General features: G+C 40.2%; 1 protein-coding gene across 1 annotated transcript in view; it reads left to right on the forward strand.

The window, feature by feature from the left end:
* The window catches only part of CNTNAP2 (contactin associated protein 2), a gene marked incomplete at both ends in the record, with an annotated part of 665,714 nt that overhangs the window by 570,446 nt on the left and 67,894 nt on the right, over positions 1 to 27,374 (forward strand). The window contains 4 exons of the mRNA XM_079533370.1: positions 11,853 to 12,071; positions 14,351 to 14,587; positions 23,142 to 23,387; positions 25,146 to 25,279. Of these exons, the coding sequence (XP_079389496.1) occupies positions 11,853 to 12,071; positions 14,351 to 14,587; positions 23,142 to 23,387; positions 25,146 to 25,279 (836 nt within the window). The remainder of the gene's footprint in view (positions 1 to 11,852; positions 12,072 to 14,350; positions 14,588 to 23,141; positions 23,388 to 25,145; positions 25,280 to 27,374) is intronic.

Below are 27,374 nucleotides of genomic sequence, written 5' to 3' on the forward strand. Positions count from 1 at the left end.
AGGGTGACAAAGCTGGTGAAGGGTCTGGCGCACAGGCCTGATGAGGAGTAGCCGAGGGAGCTGGGATTGTTCAGTCTGGAGAAGAGGATGCCCAGAGGTGTCCTTACTGCTCTCTACAACTATGAGAAGGGAAAGGTCGGCCTCTTGTTGCATGTAGTTAGTGACAGGACTGGAGGGAATGGCCTGAAGTTGAGCCAGGGGAGATTCAAGTTGGATGTTTGGAAGTACTGCTTCTCCAGCAGAGTGGTCAGGCACTGAAATGGGCTGCCCAGGGATGCAGTGGAGTCACTGTCCCTGGAGGTGTTTGAGAAATATTTAGACGTTGTACTGAGGAACTTGGTTTAGTGGGAAATACTGGGGATATGTGGATGGTTGGACTGGACGATCTTAGAGGTCAGTTGATGGTTTCAGGGCTGGTTCGGCTTCATTGCATGACAAATGAGGCAGGAGAACCCACAGACCCACACTCTGGGAGAGGAGGATGGAGGAAAAGGGGAAAAGGGAGAGAGGTGGTTCTAAAAACATAACAGCAGCAATGAGCTGTGGGAGAAAACTGACTTACTAAGTATGATATAGAATAAGAAAAGACAAGATGAGACAATATATTACAATGCAATTGGAATTGAAGCTAATAAATCAAGAAGAGTAAGAGAGTGTTCAAAACCAAAGGCCTTACTCTAATGGTGAAAGTGAGATGGCTGGGGAGCACAGGACAAAATCAAGCAGTAAAAGGGCAGTCTTATGATTTGCAAGGAGCTTTATCTTTCCCTCTAAACAGAAAATAGAACAGTGAAAATCTTCTGGGATATATAGTTCTCTTCCGAGCCAGAAATCCAGAAAAATTGACAAACCACAAAAATGGAGCATTAACTCTTTAAATCCAACCACACTACATAATGTTATGATGTGGAATAGTGATAACAATCATAAAATGATGTCATTATACCCCTTATCCCACATCACTATATCATGCTTAATGTACATACAAACAGTAATTTACATCGTTAAACACACACAGATATGGAATTATTGACAGCACTCCCTGTAAGATATTATTCTGTTACATCATTGTCTCAAAGCTTGCTGGGGATACAGATGAACAAGTCCTGGGCAAGGGTTGTGAAATCCTTTGAATGGGGGACACAGATGGACAAGGCTAGGGGCAATGAGAGAGAGAGAAACTGCAGCTTAATGGCCGTGAAGTGCTCCTTTGTGTGGACTTATCTCAGGATGATGGCCATCTCAGGGGGTCCTCACATGTGTCTTGCTCAAGCACCCAGGGATGTCACGTAGGCAGGGAAAGAAGAAGAATAAAATGGGGACCTACAATCATGAGGTTTAGGTTTTCTGGCAACAGATTCCTCATGAAGAAGAACGGAGGTTTCTGCCATGAGAAGCCTCACAACCTGCCTTTCTCCCTCCTGGACTTGCTCTGTGCTCTACCACAATGCTGAAGAAGAACAGAGGTGTCTGCCATCACATTCCTCACTATGGAATTCCCGCATGCTGACGGACTCTCCTGGGCTGCTGCCTGAGCGCTGCTGCTTCCTCCCGCGTTGGCTCCGCGGCCGCCTCCTGCTGCCTGCTTGCTGCCCAAGGCCGCCACGCTGCTGCTGCTCCCCCCGCGCTGCTTCTGCCTCGGACCTCAAACGCCGTGCAACGGGACGCTGCTGGATCCTGGCGGTGACCATCCCCGCTTGACGCAACTCTTGCTTCTTTCCTGTCTTTTCTATCGTCCTCCTTCCCTTCCCCGTCTCCCTGATTAGGATTTGTAATAAACTGGTTGGACCAACATTTGAACCGTTGTTTCTTAATCTCATGCTGGGTATACAGATATTAAAAGAACCTCCTCTCCCTCCTATAAATTGGAGCAAGACATTCCCCCAGCATTCAAGCAAATTTCCTTGTGGTACACAATGAACATCCCCGTCTTTCTGCATTATCTGCCAAGTAGACCCAGGTCCCTGAGTGAAAACAATTCCACAGAGTTTTGCCCTTTCCAGAAGTTGGAAAGACTCAAGCTTCTTTTCCCAACATTCTCTTTGCATGTACTAGAGAGACCTTATCTCCCTCTACAGCACATGGGGAGCTGGATTAGGCAGGACCATCTCAACTGATAGATCCTCAGCTATTGACCAAACAGATGGTTTTTGCTGAATGCTTCTCCCAGTGCTTAAATTTTCTGCCACCCATTGCTTTCAACATAGTTTTTAACAACACACTGTATTGTTCAAATTTACCAGAAGCTGGCACACGATAAAGGATATGATAAATCCACTCAATCTTTGCTCCAAGTATTTACAAGGGAATTTTACAAGGGAATTTTTGAAAAGAGATCCATTATCTGACTCAATTCTTTCTGGAGAATGTCCCATGTTTCCACAGGACTTGTTTCTCGAGACCTAATATGGTGTTTTGGGCAGTAGCATCAGGTGCAAGATATGTTTCAAGCCACCCAGGTTTGCCTCTACCATGGTAAGCACATAATACTTACCATCGTGAGATCGTGACAAGGTGACATAATCAACCTGCCATACCTCCCCATATTTACACTTTTGCTGTCAACTTTTCTCCTCAGAGAGGTTTCCTTCTCTTGGCTTGTTTAATTGTGGTGCATGTTTCACAATAGTATGTGCAATAGCATCCAATAGTTAAGACCACCCCTCGTTCTCTAGCCCATTTATATGTCGCATCTCTTCCTTGATAGCCAGAGGTCTCATGGGCCTACTAAGCTAGAAATCATTCAACCTTGATTTGCCAGTCCAAGTCTATTTGAGCCACCTCAGTTTTGGCAGCTTGATCTATCTGTTGGTTATTTTGTTCTTCTCCAGTAGCCCAATTCTTGGGCTCATGAGCATCTGCATGGCACACCTTTACAATCATATTCTTTATTTGGGCAGCAATGTCTTTCCACAGTTCAGCAACCCCTCTGTTGCAAGTTTTTTGTTTTCACTGCTGTAACCACCCGCATAAGGCATTTGCCACCATTAACAAGTCAGTATAAAGAAAAATCTTTGGCCACTTCTCCCATTCAGCAACATCTAAGGCTACTTAAACAGCCTTCACCTCAGCAAATTGTCTTAACATTTGCTTCAGTGGCCTCTGCCACTTGTCATGTAGGGCTCCCCATAGCAGCTTTCCACCTGTGATGTTTCCCCTCTGTGTGACAATCCCTGTTCCCTGATCATATTTCTTTCAGTTTTCTGGTAATTCAATCTGGGCATCTTCAGCATGCAGTACCTCTTCTGCTGGTGATGTTCCAAACTTCTTACCTTCAAGCCAGTCCATGATCACTTCTAAGATTTCTGGATGACTGAGGTTCCCCATTCAAGCTTGCTGAGTAATCAACGAAGTCTGCTTACTCCAAGTGGCATCGTTAGCATGTTGGGTGGAGGGAACCTTTCCTTTAAACATCCAGTTGAGTTTCAGCAGTCAAGATGCTACAAGGAGCTCCGCTTCAGTACAAATTACTTTGGAATCAGCTCAAACGCTCTTACATGTGGCAAATTGGAGTGCAGTACTCTTTGGACCCCTGTATGCTTGACTCCAGAATCATAGGGGTTGGGCCTTGAGTCTCTCCTGAGCTCTGCCACAAGCTCCAAGTGGGACCTTTCTCTCCAGCAGCAGTGTAAAGGATGTTCTTTCCATCCTGTCCCATCCATTCTGGCTCCAGGGCCGCGGCACGGGCTATATCCTGTTTAATTTGCTCAAAAACCTGCTGCTGCTCTGGACCCCACTTAAAATTAAACTTCTTCCACGTCACCTGATAAAGGGAACTAACAGTGAGGCTATAGTTTAGAGCATGCATTCTCCAGAAGCCCACTCTGCGCAGAAAAGATTGTGCATTTTTCTTACTACCGGGTGGAGATATGGGTGTAATTTTGTTGATCACGTCTATTGGGATGTGATGATGTCCTTCTTGCTGCTTAATACCAAGGAACTGAATTTCCTGTGAAGATCCTTCCACTTTGTTTTGCTTAATAGTGAAACCAGCTCACAGAAGGATCTGGATTATCCTGTCTCCTTTTGTGAAAACTTCCCTTGCTGTATCGCCTCACGCAAAAATGTCATCAATCTACAGTGTGTGCTCAGGAGCACTGCATTGTTCTAGTGCAATAGGGATCAACCCATGGCAAATTTTTGGACTGTATTTCCATCCTGGGGGCAGACGATTCCAAGTATACTGAGCCCCCCTCCAGGTGAAAGCAAACCATGGCCTACATTCTGCGGCCAGAAGAATGGAGAAAAAGACATTAGCAATGTCAATTGTAGAATACTACTTGGCTGCTTTTTATTCCAGTTCATACTGGAGTTCTAGCATATCTGGTACAGCAATACTCAGTAGGGGTATGACTTCATTCAGACCACAGTAGTCTGCTGTTAGTCTCCACCAGATTTATACCTTGGTCATATGGGACTGTTAAAAGGTGAGTGAGTTTTGCTTATCACTCTCTGAATCTCCAGTTGATGAATCAACTCACAAAAGGGGAGCAAGGAATCCCTGTTGGTGTGGTAGTGCCATCTGTGCACCGTTTTTGTAGCAATCGGTGCCTGTTGCTCTTCTACTTGTAGCAACCCCACAACAGATGGATCTTTGGATAGGCCAGGCAAAACAGACAGCTGCTTAACACCGTCTGTGTCAACAGCAGCTATTCCAAGGTCTCACTGATACCCCTTGGGATCCTTAAAATATCCCTTTCTAAGGTAATCGATACCAAGTATACATGGAGCCCCCCAGCCTCAGGTGATCATGAAACTGATATTCGCTTACAGTGGGAGCAACACTATTTCACCCATCCTCTTCTACTGATCCAAACATTTGAAACTTCATGATGAGCAGTTATCAGAAAAGACCGAGGCAAAAAGTTGTTGAATATCTCAAACTTCTTTTGTTGTTACCAGCTTGTCTTTGTCACTCACTGGTGAGGGTACACCGTCCTGGACTTCCCTTTTCTGGTTGAGGTATCTGTAGAAGCCTTTCTTGTTCTTGGCACCCCATGCCAAGTTTGGTTCAAGTTGGACCTTGGCTTTTGTGACCCCATCCCTACACAGCCCAGCCTCCTTATATTCTGCCCAAAGTACGTGTCCCTTTTTCCACTGCTTGTGCATCTTCTTATTACTCTCCAGTTTGACCAGCATGTCCTGGTTCAGCCACACACATCTTTTGCCTTCCTTTCCTGCCTTGCTACACCTGGGGATGGAGAGCTCTTGCACACTGAGGAAAGCTTCCTTAAAGATCTGACAGCTCTGCTCTGCACCCTTGCCTATTTGGACAGATTCCCAGGGTATTTTGTCGACGAACTCCCTGAAGAACTGAAATTTAGCTTTCCTGAAATTTAATATCCTAATTTTACTCCTTGCCTGTCTCATATCCCTCTAGAGCATGAACTCAACCATAGCATGGTCTCTACAGCCCAGAAGGCCTCTACTCCTGATGTCACCAATCAGTTCATTTGCACTGATGAGCATCAGGTCCAGTACTGCATCACCCTGGTGGGGCTGTCTATTACTTGACTCAGGAAGTTATCCTTACTGCGTTCCAGTAGCCTCCTGGATTGTCTACAGCTCACCACGCTTCTTTTCCAACAATGTCTGGGTGGTTGAAGTCCCCTAGCAGGACAAACACTTGCAATTGCGACACCTCCTGGAGCTGGAGGTGGAAGGCCTCGTCAGAAGCCTCCACTTGATCAGGTGGCCTAAGTAGATGCTGATTACAAGGCTCCCTTTGCTGCCTTGCCTCTAACTTAGTCACCCATAAGCACTTTAATAGCTAATATTTATACTTGAAGAGAAAAGTCCCATGTTGCTTCTTGTGTTTGGTTGCTTCTAGGCTACTTAACTGAGACATGCGTAACTTCTCCAAAATCAGCCAAGGAACAGTGATGACCATGAACCACGATTCCCATTGCTTTTTGCTTCCTCCTTAACAGCATTCATTCCCCCAGACTGAATGCTCTAACAGATGATCAGTTCATATATTTTCTTATAGATTTTAATAATTTTATAACTCTTTTCTTCAGGGGTATCCAGAAATGGAATTCTATGAAATCAATGAGTTTTCTACATCGTTCTCTTTAAATTATGACATGTTCGTGTAAATGCAGCTTACATCTTCCACTGCTTTATCTTTGTAGCTGAGCAGGGAGACTGTTGTGACCTTCATTGTTGGTTTTTTTGTTTTGTTTTTTTGTTCTTTTGTTTTTTTTCAATTCAGTTGTTATTTTGCTCTCCTAGCAGAAGGTCACCTTTTGTGAAGAACAATCCCCTGGGAAAGCACTTTGCATAAGCCACATGTCAAAGACTGCATAGGAAACTAAGAAATATCTCCATCCCAGGGGCCAGTAGGATGCTGACAAACTAAATGGAAAAGCATTGAAATTCTTCAGGGAAATCTTTGACCCAGATGTTTTTTCAAACTCTTATCCTATTCTGGGACAATATGAAAGTTGGAAGCAAACAAAACAAAAACAAAAGCAAACAAAAAATCCCACCATATCTGAAAAACTGCAAGTATAAATCTTCTACAGGTAAGATTTGTTATCAGCAGTGGTATGTGTACAGAAAAGCCTGATATTCAAACATGGCAACTGATGGCCCATGAGAGAAATCTGTTATCTCTTTATTCTTGTGCCTAATCAGCAAAGGCCATAGGTGCTGAGGCTTCTGTGTGGGATCAAGTCAAAAGCAGCAAAAAAAATCTGAATGGAGAACTTGCTAACACTGACCAATAGATAATTTTAAGCATAGGGATGTGGGAAAATTAAGACAATCAGTAGCTCTACTGTAATTAACTTAGTCTCAGAGTTGTTGAGTACAGGTTGGTATTCCCCAGTGACAACATGTCCAGCACTGCACAGAGCTGTATAGCATCCCTGAAGCATTACCTCTCTCCTTTCAAGGGTGTTGGGGTGCTTTTCTCATTGCCACAAATGCCATTTTGGTAGAAATTTTGTGGCACAGTTTATCAGGTACAAATTGTGTAAAATTCAAGGTGGGAAATGGTTGGCTGTAGAAAACACAGTTGTCCTCAACTTCAGTTTGTATTGCACTAAAAAACACATAACAAATCATTCCTAGTCCAACCATTCATCCAAGGAAATTTTCTTCGTGTCCAGTCAGCTTTGTGTTAAATGCTAAAACTGCACGTGCTCTATTAGTTTCTTCATTTATGGTCATCTTTTTCAGGCAAAATACAAATATTTACTGAACAAAAATACTGAGTATCTTACGCATGTTACAGCAACAGTCTTTCTATGTCCTTGAATTTATATCCTCACTGTCACAGGTAACCACAGTGCATAACCTGTATTTGTCTTCTCAAATATGCCAAACTCTATTGAGAACAGAATTGATTTTTGCCTGCTGGAATAACCATTTTGGTCTTTTACAAGATAAAAGAGGTGATTCAAGACAGCCAGCATGGCTTCACTAAGGGCAGATTGTGCCTGACCGATCTGGTTACCTTCTGTGATGGAGTGATAGCTTCAATGGGCGGCAGAAGAGCGGTGGGTGTCATCTACCTGGACTTCTGCAAGGCCTTTGACATGGTCCCTCACCACATCAATTGGAGAGGTGTGGATTTGAAAGATGAAATGTTCGATGGATCAGGAATTGACTGGCTGGATGCAGCCAAAGTGTTGTGATCAATGGCTCTCTGTCACAAGAGAGAGGGGGTGGTCACAAGCGTGTCCCTCAGGGGTCGCTCCTGGGACCAGTGCTCTTCAGCATCTCCATCAGTGACACAGACAATGGCATTGAGTGCACCCTCAGCAAGTTTGTAGATGACACCAAGCTGAGCAGTGTGGTTGATACACTGGAAGGAAGGGAAGCCTTGCTTTGTCTTCTTCGCACCTTCGTTTCAGGTGTTTACAGACAGTGATGAGATCCCTCTGAGCTTCTCTTCACAGAATAGGCACTCCCGTCCTTTGTTCATCTTCATCTTCGTTGCCTTTCATTGAACTCTCTCTAGTATATCCATGTCTGTCTGGTACTGGGAGATCTGTATTGGACACAGGACTTCAGATGTGGCTTCACTAGGGCTGAATATAGAGGAAAAGTATAACTTCTCTCAGTGCTGATAGCACTTTGCCTAATGTAGCCCAGGATGCCATTCACCTTCTTCTGCTGCAAGGGCACACTGCTGGCTTGTGTTCAAATTGGTGTCCACCAGGGTGCTGAGTTACATGAACAGCTGCTTTCCAGTAGCATAGCCTCCAGCAAGTTCTGGTGGCATCCTCAGATGCAGGACGTTGCACTTCCCTATGTTGAACTGCATAATGTTCCTAATCAGTCCATTTCACCAGCGTGCTGAGATTCCTCTGGATGGCTGCACAAACTTCCAGTATATCAGCCATTCCTCCTAGTTTTAAATCATCAGCAAATCATCTGACAGTGCACCCTGCCCCATCATCCCAGGGCAGAATGCTGGATTAGATACTGGGTAAGTTTGAAACCAGTATTGACTCCAGGGGTACCCCAAGAATCTAGTTTCTGTGTTTGTTTACCAGTTAACCTGAGCTAGTTACTGGTACACTGTCACTGTATTTCCTACCTTCCAACTTTCATCTTACTTCCCTACACTGGCAGTATAAGATCCAAGATCATGTAATACTGCATGGTCTTTTTTGTTTGCCTTCTTAACCCACAGACAAATACAGAATGTGTCTGATCTGTACAGTGAACTCGCATGTTGGAGAAAATAAGGTTCTTCTGCACAGTAAGAACAATGAGAAGGGCATTGTGTTTGCCAAAGATGCACTTCTACGTTATGAACGGATTGCTGGCTACGACCTTTGAAAATGGAATTGATGAAAGAAACATCTTCAGATTTAATTACACATAAGTGCACAAGGCACAGAAATTGTAAATCTAAGTGTAGCCACAAGCCCACAAACCTCAATTTACTGAGGTGGAATATGTGCCAGAAGCACATAAAAAAATTCACCTTGTTCAGTTTTATGGAATTTCCATCTTGTATTGACCAAATACACTAAGAATATAAGAATATTCTTATTACACTAAGACACTTATATACACTAATACACTTATATACACTAAGAATATATATATATATATATTTTCTTTTTTAATTCCTCAGTTAAGCAGCTTCAGTTGTTCTTTCAAAGTTTGATCCACATTCACATCTTTTAAAAGAATCACCTTGAGTTTTAGTGTATTTAGTAAGACAGAAAATAAAATGGTCAGAATGGAAGCTCACTTCCTGAGCTACAGAGTGACTGGCCTTTGTAGAAATCTCAGGTATCTGTGCTGCTTGCTCATTGTGTACGTATTTCTGAAAAATACAGCTGATCACTGAACAGCTGATCAGCTTGCATGTTAAATGATTTATAATCTTTCCCTTCAAAAGTTTGTCCGAATAGTGCCATTTTTGTGTCAAATCAGGATGTATTTGAGTCCAAAATGCCACATTATCCAAGGCTGTATGTATAGATATAGAGAGACTGAAAACTGTACTTTTAGAGAAAAAAAAAAAGACCTGAACAGTTGCTATTTTCCACATAAATAAATAATAAACTGAACTTCTGAATAAATCTGATGTTATACTGGGTCTGGGTGGGTGCAGAGAGAAGAAGGGCTGCAAAGGTGGTCCTTCGGAAACAAGCTAGGCATGGTTCTGCTAGTGGGAGGTAGTGAGACCTTTTTTTGTTTTGTTTTGCTTGTTAATTTGCTTTTTTCTAACCTCTCTATCTAACTATTACATTATCTTAGCACGTGAGTATTCTCACTTTTTGCTCTTCCTGCTCTCTGGATAGAGTTGGAGTGAGAGGGTGCACAGGTGAGCTGTTCAACTGCTGAGCTGCTGGCCAGAGTCAACCCACCACAGATGCTCGTCCTCTCCTAGTAAAAAGCCAGAACAAATCATTTTATCTAGACACTACCCTGGTTGAAGAATACTATTACACTGTAGACTGAAATTTTCATTCAAATAGAAGCTGAGAATTAAGAATCAGAACTACCAACAGACCTTGCGTGTAAGATGCTGCCATGCAGCCTGTGATTATCTGGATTGATCTTTGCATTGATGTCCTTCGTGGTTTGTTTTTTTTTTAATCTAGCCAATAATTTCCTCTCCTTTGGTTTTTAAGACTTGTGTGTTCATGTTGCCCAGGGATGGATCAGTACAACCCCCTCATTCTGTGCTGCCCTTGCACTTCTCTAACTTTCAGCAAGTCAGCAGGTACCTGCGCTGAAAACAAAACTTGGATGAGAAGATTGTTCTGGGATGCTCCTCCTTCCCCAAAAACAAGAAGATTCGTTATAAGAATATAATATGAATTTATAAGTCTAGTGCACTTACTTTTACATTAGAGCAAATCATTCTCTTCACTAAGCACGAATTTCATTATAAAATAAGTCTTCAGACTGACACAGTCAATATAACATGCATACAGCTGGACTGTACAAACATGAAGACTTCTACATGAAATATCTCTGCGCTTCACTTTCTCTTAAAAAAAAAATAATTTCCCTTATTTAAAAAAAAAAAAAAAAAAAAAAAAAAAAAAAAAAAAAGTACTTCCTACCAGAAGATCAAAAGCTTGCAAACCAAGAAGTATTCTTGCAGAAGTTTCCAAAGTCCAGGGTGGTTTTACACTCAGGGAACCCATAAAAATATCAACAATGCTGCCTGTTGCCTCAGAATAAGAGCAATGTGCTACAAAGGCATTCTCATTTTACAGTACTGTAGAAAGATAGTGTTTTGGAAGTAAGACAAGCCTGACAGTGAAGAGATCTGAGGTATTTCTTCAAAGCAAAACGTAAGGGACAAATACACACATCTCCTTGAAAACAAACATGGATATAACATGCTGCAGAAGTACTGAAGAGATTTTACTCTACTGCTTACTTAGCCTGAATTTATTGTCAGAATCCCTGAAATTATAAGGTGTGATAGCACTAAAATGAAGCATCTTTATTTCTTTAATGGCAAGCTTTGACCAGAGATTTTTCAGGAAAATAAAATGGCATTGTAGCTTTGGATGTTTTAGAAAAACAAATCAAATGGAAGTCTCAGGTGTCTATATTTTTCCTCCTTTGTGAATGCTGTCAATAATAACCCATCCTGTGGTAACTCTTTCATCTAGTGTTTTGCCACTGTAAAATAATTTTTAAAATACATTTAGTATAAACTAAATCTCAGTAGGAAATTTAAATTTATATTTCTTCAGTCAAAATCATCTATGTACATTCCCTGTACAACCACCAGTATCAATTATATTGATATATCATGATGGAATTCATCATGACCTGATGGAATGCCTAGTAGAGCTTACTGGACATTTGTAGAATATCTAAACATTCTTTGAATTTTTTACTATAAAAAGAATGCTATAGTGTTTGCTAAGAGTCTATTCCTTTTTCAGTCGGAAAATTTCACATCACTTATTTACCACGTTTCATATATTTATTAGTTTGTGGTAGAAATTAACTGCCTCCCAGAGGAAGAAGAAAAAAGAAAAAACTGAAAATTAAAAAAAAAAAAAAGAGGAATTTATTTCAAGATCTGCTGATGTTTTATAAGTTTATGAGCATATTTCTCTGATACTATTGAAAATATAAGTGGAAATAAAAATTCTTCTTTCAGGATATATTTCACTCTGAGTTAATTTTAACTGATTTAATTTCTGTCACATGCTGTAGAACGTTTTCAGAATGGCTTCTTAGAAAGCCGTTTCTCTAATTCCTCCTCATGTTAGAAGGAGCTAAGTGTGCTTATAAATTCTGAATGGTGTCTGAGCAGTATGTATTTCTACTTAAATATTTTCTGTTTAAGAAGTGTGGATGTGTATGTTTACAGCATAGTATGGGTTTGATTTCGCTCGATGTTTCAGCTGCTACAGAGGTTTCATTTTCATTTGATGTTGGAAACGGACCTGTGGAAATAATCGTCCGGTCTCCCAGCCAGCTGAATGATGACCAGTGGCATCGGGTCAGGGCAGAGAGGAACGTCAAACAGGCCAGCCTGCAGGTAGATCAGTTGCCTCCAGAAGTCCGGAAAGCGCCGACGGAAGGACACACACGACTGGAATTGTACAGCCAGCTCTATGTAGGTAAGGCGCAGAGGAGATAACCAGGCTTCAGGTACTGGATGAACTCTCTGCCCCAGTTAAGCATCAGTTAATTTAACACAGGAAGATGCCTTCCTAAATATTAAAAAAAAAAATAATAGTAAAGAAGGAGAAATAGCAAGCACCTGTGAAACTGCGGAGATAAGAGGATTAGCTAAGAGAGCTATGTGAGCCTGCTGTGTCCATCCTAGTCACACAGGTTTGGTCACTGTCCATGCTTTTGCTTTTACTGCAATAGTTTCTCTTTAGTCATATGGGCAGTTTTCCCATTTGCCATAGAATAGAATCACATGGTGTCACAAAAATTCGTTCACCAGAACCAAATGAATACAGCTGCTTTCTGGAGATGCTGTTTTCCAGTGCGTTTTTTGCGTGTTATTCCAGCAGTACTTGTATTTCTCTGACTGTTAGACCTAGGAATCCAAAAGCCAGACATGGCAAGTGCCACTAGTTGGAATCAAAAGTACATGAAAAAGTGAGCAAAGAAGCAGCACCTTCCTACCTCTTTATATATCTATTAAGTGAGGAAAGGAAGGAAGAAGAAAAAACAGACATTACCTCACTTTTTTCCAGATACAAAAGCAGAAATTAATCAAAATGCTGTTTAAAGCCTTTCCCTCCTTGGTAAGCAGCACATGTAAACCACTTTAAAAGTGTCATCACCAGAGATACAGCCATTGTTTACACAACGAGTTTCTCCTTTACTGCTGGCTGTGATCCAATAAAAGCCTGTTTCCAAGTAAATTGAAATATTAATTCTTTTTAGAAGACAAAGCCTTAGACTTTCGAAAGAAATACCAAGACTTTTTATGAAAAGAGAGCTGGAAATATTCAAGCCTGAGTTCTCGGGGAATTGCTAATAACTGTTGATTTTTATAAATCATTTTGAATTAACACTTGTACCATCCATCTTTTGAAATGCTTGGTACTTGTACTGCCAAAAGCTGAATGTCCAAACCTGCAGCTGACTTTCTTTCTTTCTGAATCAGATACATTTCCTATAATTTACAAAGAATAGTGTCTCTGATTCAAATTCTAGCTGAGTCTGACAGAGAATTGATGTGAGTTCAAGTGTCCTCAGTGAACATTCTGAGTATCACAGCCTGCAGAGTGACACGGAATAAGAATAATTTCAGTACTCCGTTTTCTGTGATAAATATTCCTTGGGACAATGAGGGAACCTGAAGCATTACTTAAAATCCTAAGGGCTAGAATATCCATCAGGACAGGAAAGATGTGAGAATTATAAGCATTAGAATTCTTTCATCACCATGGTGTATATTATTTTGCAAGAATTGGAACCACACCTGAATGGCCTCTGCCCTGTGCACTTCAGAAGAGACGAGAATAGACTGTCTCCTCTTAATCCAAATTACCCAGTGACCAGACACAGATTTGAAGCAGCCTCTTTGATTTCTGTGGCTGATTTGAAGTAGCAGATGGTCTGTATTTAGTCCTCTGCCCTACCCAGGTATTCTGTGCTCTGCAGAGATGAGTGTTCAGATCTCTTCAGGCGCATGTGGGACTCTTCATCCCACTGTGGGACTGCAGTAATCAAAGGAATGAGAGCACTGTGTGGCAACTTCTCACTGCTTTTTGCTTGCAATTTCAGGTTTTTTTGTTTTGTTTTGTTTTGTTTTGTTGTTGATGTTGTTGTTTGTTTGTTTTTAATCCAGCTCTGAGTAAGACTTTCTGAGATAAAATCATGTTTTACAGCAAGTATTTACCGGGAAAAAAAAAATAGTTCTTAGTGACTGCTAAGAAAAACATTCCAATCCAGATTTTCAAATACAGCTCTTCAGTGCTGTGTCCTTCTCCCTGTGTTTAGGCAATTTAGCATCATACCTGATGTTGCTTGGATATGAGCATCTGTATTTCCTATTCCCTCTTTCTCCATTTCCCATATTAAACGTTTCAAATATGTAACATATTATGATATTGCAGTTAGCATCCATCAGCAATAATTATATACCGAACACAGTTATATCTTAGCAATGTAGCCACGCCCAATTCTTCCATGGTCATCTCTAAAAGATCTTAAAGCTTGATAAGTGTAAAGCAAAGGCACTTACTCTTTAGGTATGTTTTTGGCACAGTCTGAAAACTGAGGTTTCACTTTCCACTGATTTCGATTTCACTAGGATGTTGTAGCGCCTCACTTGTATAAATAAGTTACTTAAATTACTTACCTGTAGTCAGAAGCCTAGCAGGATATTTCCTATAAAACTCTTCACTGTTGTCTTTTTAACATTTCCGCGCAGGTGCCGCGGGCGGCCAGCAGGGCTTCCTAGGTTGCATTCGCTCATTAAGGATGAATGGGGTAACACTGGACTTGGAAGAGAGAGCAAAAGTCACTCTAGGGGTGAAGCCTGGCTGCTCTGGCCACTGCACAAGCTATGGAATGTACTGCGCCAACGGAGGAAAGTGTGTTGAGAAATACAATGGCTACTCCTGTGACTGCTCCAAAACAGCGTATGATGGACCATTTTGCATTAAAGGTAAGTGAAATACGCAGAAGGCAGAGTGTGGGTGAATAATTAAATCAATTTTTGAGATGTTATTAATTTAAAAACTAAATCCTTTTCAATACTTCTTACTAGAAAGCCAAATTATGCATCCATGATTTAAATTTGATATTTTGTAAAAACGGCAATGCTGCTACTCATAGCAGGTCATAGAATCATAGAATGGTTTGGGTTGGAAGGGACCTTTAAGATTGTCTACTTCCAATCCCCCTGCCATGGGAAGGAACACCTCCCACTAGACCAGGTTGCTCAAAGCCCCATCCAGCCTGGCCTTGAATGCTTCCAGGGAGGGGGCATCCACATCATCTCTGGGCAACCTGCTACAGTGCCTCACCACTCTCATAGTAAAGAATTTCCATCTAATATCTAGTCTAAATCTATCCTATTCTAGTTTAACACCACTTCCCCTCATTCTATCACTACCTGGCCCTATAAAAAGTTCTTCCCCAGCTTTCCTGTAGGCCCCTTTCAGGTACTGGAAGGCTGCTTTAAGGTCTCCTCAGAGCCTTCTCTTCTCCATGCTGAACAAACCCAGCTCTCTCAGCCTGTCCCCGTAGGGAAGGTGCTCTAACCCTCTGATTATCTTCATGACCCCTCTCTGGAACCACTCCAACAACTCAAAGTCATTCTTGCGTTGGGGGACCCAGAACTGGATACAGTGTTCCAGGTGGGGCCTCACAGGAGCAGAGTAGAGGGGCAGAATCATCTCTCTTGACCAGCTCCTTTCGTGCTCCCTTTGATGCAATCCAGGATACGGTTGCCTTTCTGGGCTGCAAGTATACATTGCTGGAGCATGTTGAATCTTTCATTAACACTCACCACCCCATAATTGTGCTTGGGATTACCCCAGCACAGGTGCAGGACTTTGCACTTGGCCTTGTTGAAGTTCATGACGTTTTCATGGACCCAACTCTCAAGTCTCACCAGATCCCTCTGGATGGCATCCCTTCCCTTTAATATGTCGACTGCACCATTCAGCTTGGTGGCATCGGCAAACTTGCTGAGGGTGCACTCAATCTCACTGTCCATATTGCCTACAGAGATGTCAAATAGCACCGGTCCCACCACCAGTCCCACTTGCCACCAGACTCAACTTGAACTTTGAGCCATTGACCACAACTCACTGAGTGCAACCATTCAGCCAATTCCTTATCCAGAAGTGGTCCATCCATCAAATATACTTTTCTCCAATTCAGCAACCAGGATGTCATGTGGGACAGGGTCAAACACTTTGTACAAGTCCAAGTAGAAGACATCATAAGCGTTATAAGCATGTTATAAGCACTGACAAGATCCTCTCCTCAGCCTCAGTCTCAGGTCTCTCAGCCTTTCCTCGTAATTATCTTTGTGCCCCATTCCTGGATATGATCAAGGCCAGATTGAATGGGGCCCTGGACAACCTGACTGAGTGCCTGATTTAGTGGTTGACAGTCCTGCCTCTGGAGGTTGGAACTAGATGATCTTTAAGGTCATTTCCAACTCAAGCCTTTCCATGATCATTGTATGATGATTCTATTATTATTAAACTGAAGAGCCCAGAACTGGGCACAGTACTCCAGATGAGATCTCACCAGGACACAGGAGGAGGAAAACCACCCTCTGGCCACCCTCCTTTTAATGCACCCAGGGTAGCATTGGCCTTCTTGGCCACAAGGGAATATTATTGGCTCTTCGTTTTCAAGTCTAGATTGTTCAGCAACTTTTATAACATGTTCAACTGTTTTTCTTGATTTAAAAGTCTTAATGCCAGTTAAATTTACAATGTAAAATTTAATGGGCTGGAAATGACTTGTTTTTAATATTATCAGCACCATTTGTTACAGAGATTTTGTAATTATTTTGATCACACAATGGTCCCAAACCAATCTATTTGTGCTTAATTTATGCTTTAACTCTTATCCTAGTACTTCATGGTTGGATTTACAGAGCAGCCCCATGAAGTCATCTGCATTAAATAGTGCCTGGGGATATTCTGGATGAGTACATTGGTTTACAGCACTGAAAGAATGGAAATGGACAATCTGAATTTTTTTATAAAGTCTTATGGATATAAAGAAATGTTTCTAGCACCTCTACACTAATGTAGCAGAATTACTAGGTACTTCATAGCTACATAAACTTTATTGTTGATAAAGAAAACGTAGACAGTGAAAGGGAAGATGGCAAAAATTAGAAGTCTTTCAAAAAATTTGATCTCTATTTCCAGTTTCCTGCTCCAGGATACAGAGTTTGCAATGTGTTCCAAATTTCATTAGCATGGTGAAGAGAAAAAATTAATGAAAATTAATGAAGAGAGAAAAAATGCCTAAAATATCACTGTCTATGCTGCAGGCATCTGGCTGGACTGGAAGTCTGATACGAAGAACTGAAACATGCAATATTACTACTGTTGATACAACAGCACTTACAAATCAACCAAACCAGAGTTTGTCTGTGCTAAACACTAAATTATTCCTCTAGTTATGTTTTTTTATTCTGTTAGATTCACATCCAGGAAAAATACATTTACTTAGAGTTGTTTTTGGCAGAAGTTTGGCATTTTTCTATCCATATTAAAAAAAATAGGTAAACATAAATGAAAACCACTTTGAAAAGTTATGACAAAAAAAAAAAAAAGTATTAAAACTAAATTCACTAAAAATGACATGGCAACAATTCTTTTTTTGAGTCGATAAAATTGAAGTGTAAAAGACTACTCTGGTTCTGACCTGAACAGTTTTTTTCTGGGTATAACTTACTTGCAAACATACATGCTAAATACACACTACCATTCTTCTACAGCGCATGAGAAATTAATTAATTAGTTGAGATCATTGTATTCACATTCCCAGGCACTGCTTTGTATGGTTTTAGTTGTGATGGACACATTTTATTATTTGTCTTTGAAAGCCATACAGTGAATCCTGATGAAATTCCTGTATGCAGGAAGAGTGAAAGCCATTACTTAGGTCAGCAGTCACACACTTTGCTTGTGACTATGCACTGGAAATACATTATATTTATGGGGATTTATAAAATAGTGCTAGAGACTCATTAGAATCTGGTTATCTGAAGAACACCGCTTAGTTTTTGATGAAGTGCTTTGATGCATGAGCATCTTCAGCAAAGGACAAAGCTCTATTATGACAGAAGGAAATGAAGGTAGAAATATATGGGCAGACATAAAAGAAGGTGGCTGAAGCATGTCTCTTTAATGGACTTTCGTAATCCCCATCTTAGCAGAGAAAAGTAGCATTCACTTCACAATCACAACTTAAGTGTCAGGGAGTTATCTCTAGATCTGTCTGTGTCTGTGATGGGGACAGCAGGACCACAGGCTCACCAGCCCAAAAAGAGGAGGAAAGGGGAGAGGGGGTGGTGGTTCACAGGCAGGTTCAGCCCAGCACTGTGAGTAATAGGGCTGGGGACCCCCTGGGAAAGGGGAAGGGGATAGGGGGAAGGGTGGGGAAATGGGAGATGGGCCTGAAAACACAACAGCGGAAAGAATCTGAGGAGGAAAGTTAATTTACTAAATATGATATTGGAATGCAAGATAACACACTGTAATACAAGATATAATTGGAAATGAGGCTAATAAATTCAATAAAGTGAGAAAGAGTGTGTCCAAAACCAAAGGCCTTTGGAGGTGAAGCAGCTGGGAAGCACACCCACCCAGTGCCAGGCAGCAAGAGAGTCCCGTGTCTTGCAGGTCTTACCTTCCTCTCTGAACGTGAAGTCCCCTGGGTTCTTCTTCTCTTATGAGGACCACATATCCAGAAAGTTGTCAGCCCACAGAACTGGAGTGTTAACTTTTTAATTCCCTGAGCTCCACATGATGTTCTGATGTGTAATATCAATAGCAAAAGTCATAAAACCGTGGCATTCCATCCCTTACTCCACATCAGTATATCATGCTTCAGCATAGTATTTAACAGCCCATTGTATTGTTCAAGTTTACCAGAAGCTGGCACACGATAAAGGATACGATAAATCCACTCAGTGCCGTGATCTTTGCCCCAAGTATTTACAAAGGAATTTTTGAACTGAGACCCATTATCTGACTCAATTCTTTCTTGAGTGCCACGTTTCCATAGGACTTGTTTCTCGAGACCTAATATGGTGTTTTGGGCAGTAGCATGGAATGCAAGATATTTTTCAAACCACCCATTGGTTGCCTCCACCATGATGAGCACATAATGCTTACCATCGTGAGATCATGACAAGTGTCATGATCAAGATGACGTAGTCAACCTGCCACGCCTCCCCATATTTATACTTTTGCTATCAATCTTTCCCCCGGGAGGTTTCATCCTCTTAGCTTGTTTAATTGTGGCGCATGTGTCACAGTCATGAATAACCTGTGCAATGGCATCCATAGTTCAGTCCACCCCTTGGTCTCTAGCCCACTTATATGTTGCATCTCTTCCTTGATGTCCAGAGGTCTCATGGGCCCACTGAACTAAAAATAACTCACCCTTGTTTTGCCAGACCAAGCCTATTTGAGCCACTTCAATTCTGGCAGCTTGACTTATCTGTTGGTTATTTTGTTGCTCCTCATTAGCCCGATTCTTGGGCTCATGAGCATCTACCTGGCACACCTTTACAACCGTATTCTTTATTCAGGCAGCAGTGTCTTTCCACAGTTCAGCAGCCCAAATAATTTTACCCCTCTGTTGCCAGTTGTTTTGTTTTCTCTGCTGTAACCACTCCATAAGGCATTTGCCACCATCCATGAGTCAGTGTAAAGATAGAGCATTGGCCACTTTTTCCGTTCAGCAACACCTAAGGCCAGCTGGGCAGCCTTTACCTCTGCAAATTGGCTTGATTCTCCTTTTCCTTCAGTGGCCTCTGCAACTTGTCGTGTGGGGCTCCACACAGCAGCTTTCTATCTGTGATTCTTCTCCACAATACGACACGATCCATCAGGGCCAATTAAATTCTCTGGTAACCACAGGTAACCCACGACACTGGGGGTCCCCACACTTCTAATATTTTTCCTAAACTTTTCCATATTCCCTGCAACCATTCTGTGGTTGTGGGGAAGGCTTCTTCCAGATAATGTAAATGAAGAGGAATACAAGGAATACATTCAGGTGAATTGATAACATTACGCCAGAATTCCAAAACTGCATATGGAACAGAGAGGAGAACTTGGATACTGGTATAAACATGGAATTGTTTGTAAAATTATTTGCTCCCTCTGGGATGTAGCTGTCAATGTTCAAATCATACAACATTGTATATGGGTACCAGGCGTGTGTCTTCATCAGTGCCCTTACTTGGATATTTACATATACAGCTCCAAAACAGAACATGGTGAACTTAATAAGAAACAGTCCCAAAAAACATAATGGCCTTTAACCCTTTATACAGCACTCCTAAAATAAAGAACAGATCCATGGCTGGCAGTTGCTAGAGGAGAAAAAAGAAAAAAAGAAAAAACTCGGAACAGTGTCCTGAGTATGGCAAACTGCCCAGACTAAAATCTAACCTACGAAGGTCAAAGCTAGCTACAGCACTCTGCAAATCTCTGACTTTAAGAAACCATTTTTTTTTTTTTTTTTCCTGCTAATATTAAAAGGTTGAGATTTGGTTCAGATTGCCTTTATTCTCCACCAATAACTGTCATGGAGTTATCTCTAGATCTATCTGTGTTCATGACAAGGGGGGAAAAAAATCATAAAACCATGACATCATGTCATCACTTTTTGGCAGCATGCACATTTTGAGCAATTATTGTCAAGAATGAAGTACAGGAAGAGTAAAATTTCATCAAAAATCTCTGACAAACACCTTGAGACCTCACAATAATTGCAACCACTGCCATCAAACCAGATTGGAGTGTTAGTTTCACAAAAACAAGGTCAAATATCCCACTAGTTTTATGTTCTTGTTCCTCTTTCTATTTTATTTTTCAATGTTTTAAAAAATATATTTAAAATGTTATGTTATTAATATAGTAATGATATTGTTTATTTTGTGAGGGATACTCCAAAACTAATGCCTCCTGTTTTATGTTGACCCATAATATCAGAGGTGGATATCGGTGTTATGGCAGTAGAAGTTAAGCCTTCCCACCAATATTCGATTACATTTTGTTGCTGTGTGGCAGATAGCAGCAGAGGGGCAGTCTGACAAAATTATGTCTGACATGGAAGCGTGTATGAAGCAAAGGTGTGAGAATTCCTCCAGGTGGAAAAAATTGCACCCATTGACATTTATCAACATTTTCTTAATTGTTATTGAGATGAAATAGTGAATGTGAGTACAGTAGGGTGGTGGGTGGTGTGTTTCAGCAGTGGTGACAGTTGGTCAGATTGTTGTGAGTGCAGCATGCAGACTCTTGATCTTTTCTGGTGAAAATACACAGCTAATGGTGGTGACTTACGTTGAAAAAATATTGTTTTGTAGCTAAGAATTTGCTCTATCAAATAGTGCTCTTTGCATCAGTTGTTGTTTCCATGGAAATAATTAGGAGGAATGACCTTTTAATTAGGAGGATTACTTTTGGAATGACCTATATATGTGTAGCCCAAGAAAGTTTCTATTCACAAAATGGGGCCCAGACAAGCCAAAAGGTTGGACACCCATGGCTTACAGCTTTCTTTGCAGTAATGAACAGTTAAATTTCATTGACAACAGTTACAGCTGTGCAATACATGTTGCACAGCCTCCAGTTCAGCCCCATGTCAGCACTCATGTAATCCAGGAGTACTTAAGCTGACCCCTAGTGTAAAATATAGCTGTTAAACTGAATGGCATGCCTTATGACTATTTCAAGGTTATTTGAGATTTCTGCCGTCAAATGACAGTTTTAAATCTATCAGAATGATCAGATTACTTATAGTGCCTTGGGAACACAACTTGACTCCATATTCTATGTAGCCACACAGTGAGATAGACTACGATATTCTGAGGTTTGGAGAACTTTCATGTGGGAACAGGTAAGCATAGAGCTTTTCCAGAACCAGATTCAGCAAAGTTCTGGAAAGGATCATCAACAAAATCTACAACAGTTTCACCTACCTTCTTATCTGTACTGTGCTCAGATACTCAGAATAAAGACAGCAGACTTATTCCTGAGTTAGTCTATATCACAACATAGCTTGTAAAATCAACATCTTGCTTCATATATTTTGAGATAACGCTTTTGCTTTGAATTGTGTGAAGGATATGATGATTCCAAGTACTAAAAGAGGATAAAAGAATATTTGCTTTTAAATAAAGATAGTGTATTGATTTTCTAGAAGTTATATGAGTAATAGGCACCAATCTGTGGCAATTTTTGATATATCAGAAGACATTAAGTGATGAAGGATTTTTTTTTTAACGAGTGGTGACATTTTTGAGCATTGCTTCCAACTATTCTTCAATTACAGTACTTATTTGCTATATTCACAGTATTTATCCACCTTTCTTTACTCTCTTCCGAATGTTCACAAAGGTGTCTCCTTAAGAAAGATCACAAAGAGTTTGTATTTCCCATTAATGATATTGTTCCAGATAGCAAAGCCTATCTAGTATTACAATATCAGAGAATGAATGATTGCTGTAGGAAGCTAGTCTAGTGATTCCCAATAGGCCAAGAAGACTATACTCTACAAATTATAGGAAACTGTGCAGTGATTCCCATAGGGGCCTGTCAAAATCAGCCTCCACTATGAGAATGTCAACCTTGAATTATGTTTTCAATGTTAAAAGATAGGCAGAATTCATCATAATGCAAAATAATAGCAATGTTTTTTCTAGTTAAAGTATTAACTCTGGTAAAGGTAATTTTATTTTCTCTCCAGAGTATTTTAAAATGAGATTTTGTCTCAGATAGCTTTGAAAACTTTGTGGAGCAGCACCTCCTGGGAGCTATAGGTCAGGTGACTTAAGCCTTGTTTCCCACCATAAGTCAAGTCCCTCAGTTAATTTTTTTCCCATAAGGCATTCTGATTTGGCAACTCTCGTGGAGGACTGTGGTTGAAGAAGGTTGTATTATACTGTTTTGTCCAGTGATATTTCAAATATTTCATGTTGGGAAGTCATCTTCATTCCTTTGCGAGGTTATTCCAGATCCACTGGAATTTGCTGGTCAGAACTTCTGCATTTCCTTTTCATTGACAGTGTTTGCTAATGGTGCCTCCTAAATCTCTTGTCCTTGTATCTCCTTCTGTGGAATGTTATGTACTGCAAGACCTCTATGTGATTAAATCTGAAGTGTGGTTCTTCTGATCTGCGGCATTGGTATGGAATGTAGACATACATATTCTTTGTGACCTGAAGGAAATCTTTCCTTAACTGTGTGAATCCAGGCATCCAGGATTCATAGCAAAGTGTGATCTCTGTTATCCTTTTCATTATCATTGGAAAACAGTGTGGCTTTTAACTTAAATACTGGGAAAGCTTGTAAGTAATGCAGCAGTAGTAATGTGTGCATATTAGTACTGCTCAGGTCAACAGTAGTATTTTTCATACAAGTGTCAGCACATTCAATTTGACTTTCCCTTTGTTCTTCTTTTCTGTTGTTTCTTTCTTTCTTTCTTTTATTCTAATTTTCAAGATGTGGGAGCATTTTTTGAAGAAGGAATGTGGCTTCGTTACAACTTCCATTCCCCAGGGACTAGCATGAAGGATTTAGTTAGCCGAACACTGTTGAGTTCTACAGATCCTGAGATTACAGCGACCAGCCATAACTTGAATAAAGAAGAACTCAGCTTCAGCTTCAGTACCACCAAGTCCCCTTGTGTCCTTTTGTATATCAGTTCCTATACCCAGGACTTCATGGCAGTGCTTGTCAAGCCATCCGGTAAGCATCTGCTTTGGACTCTTTCCCCTGAAGGAACAATTGATAATAACATCAGTTTGACATTCAGCTGAACTCTGAACTAATGAGAAATTATTTTCACCCTTGTCATTTGAAAGTAAAATACACAAGACCTGAATGCTGATTCTGCTTTACTAGATTTTGTCTGATGTAACTCTTCAATTTTGAGGGGTTTCACTAGCCGAAGCTTACAACAGTTCTCAAAACAAACAGACAAAAACAATAAATCATTTCTTAAAATAAATTGTTATAACAGCTAGATCCATGCCTTAAAATAGCATTATGAAGGTGATAATTAGGCAACCACATGTAGGCACTGGAATAAATGGTTCATAATCAATGGCAACATCCCCTGTAGTGAATGGTAAGCATTGTTACCATACAACAGTGAATCAGGAAACTATAAGACTCAAGTTGGAGTGTTAGACATTTAATAGCAGCATTGGATTCTTGGGGGTAATCCTTCTATCATGCACACCTTGTACAAAAGGTCTTCAGCATATATACGTAACTTGTGTTACATATGCAGAAGTTTTCCAAGAGTTATATTACGTATGCAGAAGTTACTCAGAATTATATTACATATGCAGATTTCCCAGAAGTATGTTACATATTCAGTGACCAATCCCAAGGAGGATCTCCTATTTCCTCAGTAAAAAGATTCAGCAGAGCTTCCTTATCTCCTTGCTTCAGAGACAGCTTTTTCTGCTACCTAAATGAACTGCAGGGCAGGGGTATCCATCAACAAATACTAGCAAGCTTAATAATATCATTACAACTTGTATCAGTGTCATGCACTATTTTTCTGAAAATCCAACTGTGCATGAGGTGACTAAATGTGAATGTGGCATAAAATACGCTATAAAAAGTTTGATAGTTATGGATGTTGGAGATAGACCATTTTCTGGTGGAATATAAAAGATAATATATCTCAATTCCGAATGGTGCATTTCTTACCCCTGAAAATTATGTAGTTTTAAAGTTCTTGAGCTACTTTCCGAGCCCGGAACATTTCAGGTTTCTATCAATAATGAGGTCTACATTTCCATTTTCAAAAATCCTTCCTTGTAACGGAATGTTAAAATCTGCTATGAAGAGTAGACACTTGTTTAGAAAATAAAAAAACTAGCAGCATATCGGTTTAGTACTTTTCATTACTCTTTTCTAACAATATAACCTGAAGTTTTCATTCTACCACATACCATTAAATTTCCATAAAATTCAGATGGTCATGTGTCAACCACAGCAAAACATGAGAGCAAGGAAATCCCCTGTGTTGATTGGATGCCAGTGTAAATTTGTTGCAATTTCACTTTATTCAAGGCACATCATTCCTTAAAGAAACTCATACTTTATATAACTTCAAATAATTTTGCTACGGCAGGGATAATAATCTCAACAACGTGCTACTTGATGTGCTCAAATTTGAAATAGTTACCTGCATAGTTCAAGGCATAGCTGTGATTTGTTCCGTTTGCAATCCAGAGAATGTACAAACATTGGTTTTGAGGTGGTGATCATTGTCACACTTCTGGGTTGTAAAATGAAAGCTGTTTTCAGTCCAATAGCTGAACAATCTGAAATACTAGCCTTTCTTAAAATCCTCCTGCAGCAGATACCAGCTATGAGAACAGTTTAAATGTTAAGTGGCAATAGTTGTATGAGGAAATAAAGAGGGGAAAATAGCTGGTGAATAAATATCAGCATACTTGAGGGTACTTTTCACGTTCCTCTCATTAGGGAATCTGCAAATTCGGTACAGCCTAGGAGGTACCAAGGAGCCATATAACATTGACATTGACCACAGAAACATGGCGAACGGACAGCCCCACACTGTTAACATCACGCGGGATGAACGGGACATCGTTCTGCAGGTAAGCAGACAATAAACTCGTTTTGGCTCCATGCATTATTGCTTGTGGCTTGTAACATTTTGTAATCTGAGGACATCCTTTCCCTTGACGATATCGGTGCAATTTGGGAAATAATAATGCAGTAGATGGTATTTTGCTTAGGAATCTCAGTCCTAGGACTTAACGGAAGCTATTCTCTCTGTTGCTTTGAGTCATATTTGTTCAAATCCTTGCTCTAGTGTGATGACAGCTGGGATAATACATATGTCATTGTAGATGCTCAAGGACATCAGAAACATCTGAGTGGGAAATAGCCTGAGACTTAGGATAAACCTGCACTATTCTGGAACAGTAGCTGAAAACCACGAGGGATAACCTACAGCATCTTAAATGGCAGTAGATGCTGACATACAAATAAATATCATGCCTTAAGACCTGCGTCTGCAAATAAGAATGTCTTAAAATTTAAGTTCACCCTGCTGTTCAGTGAAACAGAAGAGCTATTCACACAAGGAAAGATGAGCAGATTATTCAGTTTATGTGGCAGGAGTCTGGGACGGGAGAGGATTATTGATGGCACATGTTCTTCTGGCCTACTCAGTTTTCACTATCACACCGACAGGAACTTTTTCTCTTTGTGTCTTAGTTCACAAATCTTAGAGATAATATCACAGTATTTAAATAACTGAGGAGAGCTCTGCAAGAAGAAATCAATATTTCTAGACAGCATTTTCTATGTAGTCATTACAGAACTCTGTTTTCATTCCCTGGATGTCCCATTTACAAATATGGAGACTGCAGCAGGGTATGAGAACAGTTTTATTGGCAGGAGAATCAGATTGATTGGATGGATTAATACGGATTTGATAGCTCATAAGAATGAAATAAAAAAACAATAACAAATGAAATATAAATAGGGGAAGTCTCCTTGGGAACCAAGCCAAAAGTGCAGCTGTCACAGTATAATCTACCTACAGATTAAAATAGATCCCTGAAAGTCATTTTTTCCAGCCACTGAAATGAAACCTTTTCAGTGGATTACAATGTCATTTGACTGAAGCTGACAACTAAAATTTACACTAACAAAATGACATATATAATGAAAAATATATTGGTGATATTTATAACAGCTTCTCAGATTTTAGGAGGCCAGGAGCTGTACTTTTGTGTATGCATCTTTCTTGCATGCGGAAGCATTTCGAAGTTATTCTTCTCTCTCTCACTGCTAAATGGAAGAGCAATAAGGTTTCTGTTATTAAAGGCTTAAATTTGGGAGATATATGGCATGTATACTATGGAATCATATGTGGCTGATTCAGATGGTTGCAAGACTAAACAAATTATTGATGGCTGATGGTTGGACCAGATGATCGTAGAGGTCTTTTTCAGCTTTGAAACTGATGATCATAAAATCAATGATTTTATGATTTGCTGAAGAAATCAGATGAAATCAGTCAGAAAATACATACTCTGATAAGTATACTGGTCTTGCATCATCCCACCTACATTCAAATTCTAATGATTTTTCTTCTCAGTTCATTATGAGGCAGGAAAGCACCTAGGGCTTTCAAGAGCAAGAAATGTTTTATTTAGTTTCTCACATTCTCTGCTAAATATCTCTCAATCAGCCTGCTTAGCACACAGCTGTTCTATATAATTGGGAAGAAGATCCATTTGAATCTTATTAAACTAGGCTCCATTTGATGCACATACAAGAATAGGGAAAGTAGGGAACCCATATAAAAATTATCCAGAAATAACACTCTTGTTGTATCCTGGAAAATCTTTCTATCCAATTCTGTTTGTTTTCCATAAGATGTTGATTTTGTTACTTATCTGATTACATAAATGAGATAGAAACAAAGATGGATCTGTTAAGTAGACTGTTCACTTGAAAATGAGTACCACTATCAAATACAAAATATATATGATAGCAGTATAATTTTTCTCAGCATCCAGAGGACAGATTATGAAGTGTGGCTTTTCTCTCACAGATCTAAGCAATGAACATTTAAGTAGACTTCTATTTCCTGCTGAATTCTTCTCCAAACTGAAGAGCAGCTGCTTTTCTTACATTAAAAGAAGACAGCTCTCTTGCCTGGTGCTGTTACTCACA

This window comes from Tetrao urogallus, assembly GCF_951394365.1.
Source record: "Tetrao urogallus genome assembly, chromosome: 3".
Lineage (NCBI taxonomy): Eukaryota > Metazoa > Chordata > Aves > Galliformes > Phasianidae > Tetrao > Tetrao urogallus.